Source organism: Athene cunicularia, assembly GCF_003259725.1.
Source record: "Athene cunicularia isolate RWA chromosome 11 unlocalized genomic scaffold, athCun1 chr11_part1, whole genome shotgun sequence".
Taxonomy (NCBI): Eukaryota; Metazoa; Chordata; class Aves; order Strigiformes; family Strigidae; genus Athene; species Athene cunicularia.
This window is the reverse complement of record NW_020799113.1, coordinates 18,318,317-18,324,521: the sequence shown is the minus strand read 5'-3', so window position 1 is coordinate 18,324,521 and position 6,205 is coordinate 18,318,317. Positions and strand designations below refer to the sequence as shown.

The following is a 6,205-nucleotide window of genomic DNA, read 5'->3' as shown; positions in this document are numbered from 1 at the left end:
TTGCTTGTTCCTTTGTTTCCCTCCTCTCCTTTCTCCCTGAATTCCTTTTCCTCATATTCTCTCTCCTTCATAAACCAGCAGAAAGCCAGCTCTGTTAAGGGATTTGCTGCCTTGGTAGAAAATCTGCTAATCTACATTAGCAGAAGATCCTGCCACATCTCCTCACAAACCAGAAAAGGGGAACCAAATGAAATCCTACTGGGATGCTCTGGCTACCTCAGTGTAACAAGGTTTAGATTAAGCTGCTTGTTTCACTTGCTGCATTGCCTGATTTAAATCCAATTTGGTTTGGGACACATAAAATAGCTGCTTTTCCACCCTCCAGGAAGCAGCAGGCACAGCCAGAGCCAAGTGAAGCCCTGGCAGGTCCTCCCTTACGTGCATACATGCCAAGCTATGTTCGCTTCTTCACTCACACTTTATTAGCACTACCTTTTGCCATCTGCAACATTTTGTACTATATTTGTTAAAATTTTACCCCTGAAACACTATGAACCAACAGCTCAAATGCAAGGGTGGGTGCTGTGGCAGGGAAGCCCCTGTGGTGCAGAGGCCAGGCACAGGCAGGGAGCTGGCTGCCTCCCGACCTTGCCCTGGCCAGGCTTTGCTCGCCCCCATCACCCAGCCTGACCCCAGCTGGATCACTCTTGCTTGAGGGACAGGAGGACAGCCCTTCTCAGGAAAACACAGATCCCTCCGACTCTGGCCTCCCCTTCCCAACCTGCCTCCCCCCAACCCTGCACCTCCGCAGGGAACAGCAGAGGCTGCCCAGGCTGGGTTGTGTTCAGCACCAGTGAGGCCCCTGGGTTTCCTGCCAAGCTGCCACCACAGCCAGCTCTGGCCAATGCTGTCCCTGAGGCCTGGTTTTGCAAGAATTAAAATTAGGAAAGGTGCTCCCCTGCAACAGCCTGGAGAAGAGTGTTTAAAAATGCCGGAGCAGAGCTAAGAGCCAGACTGTCTGCAGGAGCCACAGCGCTGCCCAGCTTTACCTATTGCCTCACATCAGATTTACTACAGGAATTGCCAAGGGGCCACCCTGCTTCACAATAACAAAATCTTCCCAGAGACAGAGGCAGAAATAGCCACAGAGTGGCTTATTGCCTAAAACACCAGTGAAACAGCTCAGCCTCTAATGACAGCTAGCCTGCACCCTGCAGAGACACTGACTTTTTCTTCCTTCTATCCCAGAATCTGCCCCTTTGACTCTAGGCAGTGATGAGCAAATATGTAATTAACATATTTGACCTTTTATCAGCCCTCAATACTGATAGCTTTCTGCATGCAATTTAGGTGCTTTTTTTCCAGAACCTGCTGCAAACCTGTGAGTAGGACAATGTTACAAGGTTCTTCACATCTCAAATCTTGGAAAGTTTTCTTCAACTCTGGATTTGAAACTGAGAGAGAATGGAAGTGTCATCCTCCATTATTATTTTAATAGCATTTAAGCTTGTACTTCTTAGTCCTGTAGGGCAGTATAAAGTAGAAAACAAGTGCTACCTAGAAAATCAAAAAGCTAAATAAGTCCTTTAATTCCTTTTCCTGTATACATTTAATATTTCCCAAATTTCTTGTGGGAAGGGGTTGGAGTTGACTGAGCATAAATGATGGCTCAAAATGGCTGAGAACAAGCAGTTCATTGCACTAAATTGCCAGAGTGCAGCCTGCTTCCTCTGGTTTTAGCTAGTCTTACTGGAGACCGTCTCAGTGTTATTCTAACCCTTTGTTCCTGATCATCATTAAAATGCCAAAAAGTCTCACATCACAGTGAGTTTGTTTCCAGTTAAAAAGACATGTCAGTTGAGCCTGGCTCAACCTTTCCTTTCCCCTCACCTGGTCAGAGCAGAGTAGTTCAGTGAGGACTATTTTGTCACTAAAGGCCTCCAATATTTCAGTTTGAAGCCAAGTGTGACTTGAAAATACTACAAAGCATGAGAAACCTCACCTGCATCCAGGGATGTTTGTTGATGTTCAAAGATACACATTGTATATCACAGACATTTTTAAAGTACAGCAGCACCAGTTATACTTGATAAACTATGAAGACTTTATTTGTACAGTATATAAAAATATAGGAACAAAATACTATACAGAAAAATATAAAAGTTAAAAATGAGATCGAGAAGATCTCTGTTTAAGAGGGAAGACAAACAGGATCACACTGTGCAAGCCTCAGACCATAAAATAAAACTGTTCTGGCAATTTAAATGGCAGCACACACAATCCAAACAGAACAGATGCTGCTTACCACAGCCAGAGGCAGAGGTGTGCTGAGGGGTAAGTTTCCAGCACAGGGAACTTGTCTTGCAGCTTCCAACATCCTTGCAAGTTTGTTTTCGTTAAACAAAGTGAAACATAAGTCCTCTTCCACGATCTGACCTGGAAATAAACATTCTCACACGCCACAGCATATTTATGCTAAGGGTGCCAAGAGCCCACTGTACCTGGCCAGCAACATATCCCCTGCCCGTGATCCCATGCCATGGGCTCAGATTTAAGTAAACCAACAAGTCTGCAGCACACCTGCACACAAATACAACCGGAAGCTGCCTGTGACCTGCCAGTGAACTGGTAACTATGATTTAAGGAAGGCAAAAGGTCAGTGAAAGCAATCTGATGAAATCCCTGAGTCTCCACCAGTTCCTCAAAGGGAGGAAAAAACAAAAACCACCAACAACAAAAAAAACCCAACTAAAAAACAGCAACCAGCATTCCTTTCCAAGGTACTGTCTCAGTACACTGCTGTCTTTAAGGACACCACGGCCTTCAGCAGCCAATAGTACATCTCCTCCTCTTTACCTGTACTTCTAGTGTTTCATCTTCCACAACCAAACTGTCCAAGTTTGCTTGTGAGTGAAGCAGGAAAGAGAGGAGAAGGAAATGGGAACAGAGATTAATGAACTACAGTGCAAAGTATATAGATTTTCCAAGCCTGTGCTCTCCACAAGTACAAAACAGGGTCTGTCCTCATCAGGCAATAACTGCCAACTGACCCTAGACCTTCAAAAGAACACGAGGGTATGTTCTCTAAAGCAGTGAGCCTGCCTTTACACTGAGTATCGGCCACGCTAGCAAGATGCCAATATTGCCACCTTTTTATCACCCAGTAATCACACCAGGACTCCATGAGAAAGTGCGGTGGGAGTCTCAGGTCTTCAAGTTCTTCTTATTTTGTTGATTTGTCTAAGAGATTTGCAAGTCCCTGTGCTGTATTCACACTGGAAAAGAGTGCAGCAACACATGCTGGAGACAGTCCAAGAATTACTGCTGTGCTGAGGCAACTTGCAGAGTCTGACTGAAGAAAATTGACCTAAGAAGAAATAAGGGTAGACATAAAAAGGAAGATGAAGGAAGAAGGGAATTGCTCCAGGCACCAGCACATCGCAGTTCCTGCCTACTGCCAGAAAGGTGCTGCAGTGGTTCCCATCTCCTGTAAGCAGCGTGTGCAGGACAGCAGAGCCTGGGACTAAGCAGTTGTGCAGGGTTGATCAGCAGCACGTTTGGAAGACTTCAGGCAAGCGTAGGGACCACTCTTACTGCCACCTGTAGATCTTCACCGCCTTCTCAGTCAGAGTAGCCAGGAGGTGGGTTTGGTTCACTTCCAGGGGGCAAATATCCAGCACAGGCAGGTCAGCCTGCAGCTTCTGCAGCAAGGAGCCACTGCCAGCATCCCAGAGCTGTGGGACAGAGAGGGTCAAAGGCTGCAGGAAATCCCCCCTCCCATCCAGAACACAGATTCCTCTCTCTAGAGGAAAGACTTTCAAGTTACTTACAGGACTCTTTCTCTACTTTTGTACCCTGCTTGGATGGTCTCGACAGACTCGAACACGATATTGCCCAGACTGCCCTCTCCTCTGACCCTGACTCACACAGCCTGTTGCCCATCCCCTGCAGTCAGGCTGCTTTTTCACATAAAGGGCAGCCCTTCCCCTCAGCTTCCCTGTCAGACCCAAAGAGCCTGCATCCTCTCTCACACCACATACCACCTCAGCTATCCCGCCAAGCCTGTTACACCACTCACAGTGCCCAGTTGCGCCAGCGTGCCCAACTGCATTCCTCTGGTGGACAATTGGGGCTTGCTGCCTACATTCCTCTCGATGGATGTGGACCTTGGCTGATACTGAGTGTTCCACGCCATCAGAGTTACACCTGCTACAGCAAGTACAACAGTCCAGCCTGCACAGGGTAAGGTGCATGACAAGACCAAAACACACTGATGCTGTGACTGATAAGACTTCTCTCCTAAGAACTGTAATAAAACCCTCCACCACATTAAGAGCAACATAGATACCAGGGCTGAATTAGATGCCTCATCACCGGCACACACAAAGATGCTGCCATCCTCCTCTGGGCTCTGAAAAATGGCGTTCTTGGTCAGCAACTTGCAGGTGGGCCCAGCACTGAAAGTCTGAACCGGGTTAGAAGAACACACCACATCTTCTGAGGCCTCTGTCGGTGGGCTGCAAGTCAGTTCCATCATCACACAACGCACGCATGGGTTATTTTTACCTGTGGCAGAAATAAAAAGATAACCGTGGGAAAATTGAATTGCAGACAAGTTTTAACTGTAGGAATACAAGCAACACCAGCACCTTGCAGCTGCCTCCTTTCACCCTCACCCAATTCTTATCCATGTGCAGATGCTCATTGCTCTAGCTAGGGCAGCTACTACATTTCTGCTGTACCCTCAGCACCAAAGCTGCTGCTGAACTCAATGAACAGCAGGCCAGAGCAGTGATGAAAAGCGCACTGCAGACACATGCCATTACGTACTAGGCCTGTATGTCGCAAGGCAGTGCCGTGTGCTGATCTCCGTTTGAATATCGATGCATCCTCCAGGTTCCAGTGGCAGGTGATGAGGCCGGTAGGAGTTGCCAGCTTTCTGTTCCCAAAAACAGGCTCCTTCCAAGGTCCCAGCTAATATTCCACCGTGAGGCAGTGAGGCTGAGGCCATCCGGGGCAGATAGGACAGTGATACCATGGGGCACCTGCAAGTGGGACTGGTAAGTCAGTGCTGCCAGCTGCAACCACGTTGGCATTCTGCCTCACCACTTCAGAGCTCCTCTCTCCCACCACATTGCAAAGAAAGAGCCTAAGCAGGCTACAAAATGGTCCTTCAAGCAAGAAACCCCAATGAACTTCTTACTGACAAACTCAACTACTGAGCCTCATGTTTTGAAGGAGCAGACAGCACACATCAGATGCGTGTAAATCAGCATTTGATTCCCTGAATAGAAGAGATGGAAGTACCAGCATCTCACATCTCTTTCTAATATGTTCTTTCTGAATTAAATACTAAACCCAAGTCCAAAACAAATTCATTTCTCCTGCTTAGGCAGCACTGGTGGGTCCTTTTTTGACCACTGTGTGCCTTGAAAAGCTACAGGTGCCAAGCACTCATACTAAGTTACACATGTATCATGCAACCTTATGAAAAGCTTCTCACATCTGTGCTAAATTTGAACATCTGAACAAGAGATTCACATAAAACAATTTAAACTGTTATAATTGCTGTGTGATTTATGAACGAAGCTACATTTAGTTTAAGTATATTGGTGAAGTTGAAAGGAATGAAAAGTCCTTATGCTGTACCTGGACTTCTGAGGGACTAGTTCCTGGACATGAGAGTTGGTGTCTCTCAAATCATATATCATGATAGAGCCATTGACCAATCCAGCATAGATGTAGTTTGCATCATCGAGGCACCAGCAGCAGCTCCAGACAGGACGGCCAGCATTGTATGTCTGCACCACAGTGTTTGTTGCCAAACTGAAGAAGAAGAGCAAAGTGTTGGCCCATTGCACAAACATCTACTGATGACAAAATAGCATAATTAAGGTAAGTAAACATAGCTTTTAAAAGTCTTTAGACAAATGCCTTTCTCTCAAGTGAATTCTGAATTAACTCCTCCTTTATTCGAGACACGAATCTGGAAAATCTAGACAGAATCATCACTCAGATATTATCAAGTGATTTATAATTCTTCTAGACCAGCGCTTCTTTTTCCAGATTGATTTTTGGAGACTGGGAAAGGAACTGCCAGAGCAGGGTCTCAGCTGCCTTACTGGAAAGAGAAAGCTAAGTTACTTTTCTGGAAACAATTAGGAGAAGTGACTCTAGTGTAATCCTGTAATACCATGTATTCCTGAGATCACATCTCTTCAAATTACATTTCTCTCTCTTTTTTTCTCCGCCCCCCCCCCCCCCC

The 6,205-nt window shown here is 46.2% G+C and overlaps 1 protein-coding gene across 1 annotated transcript in view; it reads right to left on the bottom strand.

Moving 5' to 3' along the window:
* Window positions 1-2,036: 2,036 nt before the first annotated feature.
* RFWD3 (ring finger and WD repeat domain 3) overlaps window positions 2,037-6,205 on the bottom strand; it is a 21,025-nt gene continuing 16,856 nt past the window's right edge. The window contains exons 9-12 of the mRNA XM_026856627.1: window positions 5,590-5,766; window positions 4,771-4,985; window positions 4,289-4,506; window positions 2,037-3,674 (exon numbers count right to left, since the gene is read on the bottom strand). Coding sequence (XP_026712428.1) covers window positions 3,531-3,674; window positions 4,289-4,506; window positions 4,771-4,985; window positions 5,590-5,766 — 754 coding nt within the window. The 3' untranslated portion in view covers window positions 2,037-3,530. The remainder of the gene's footprint in view (window positions 3,675-4,288; window positions 4,507-4,770; window positions 4,986-5,589; window positions 5,767-6,205) is intronic.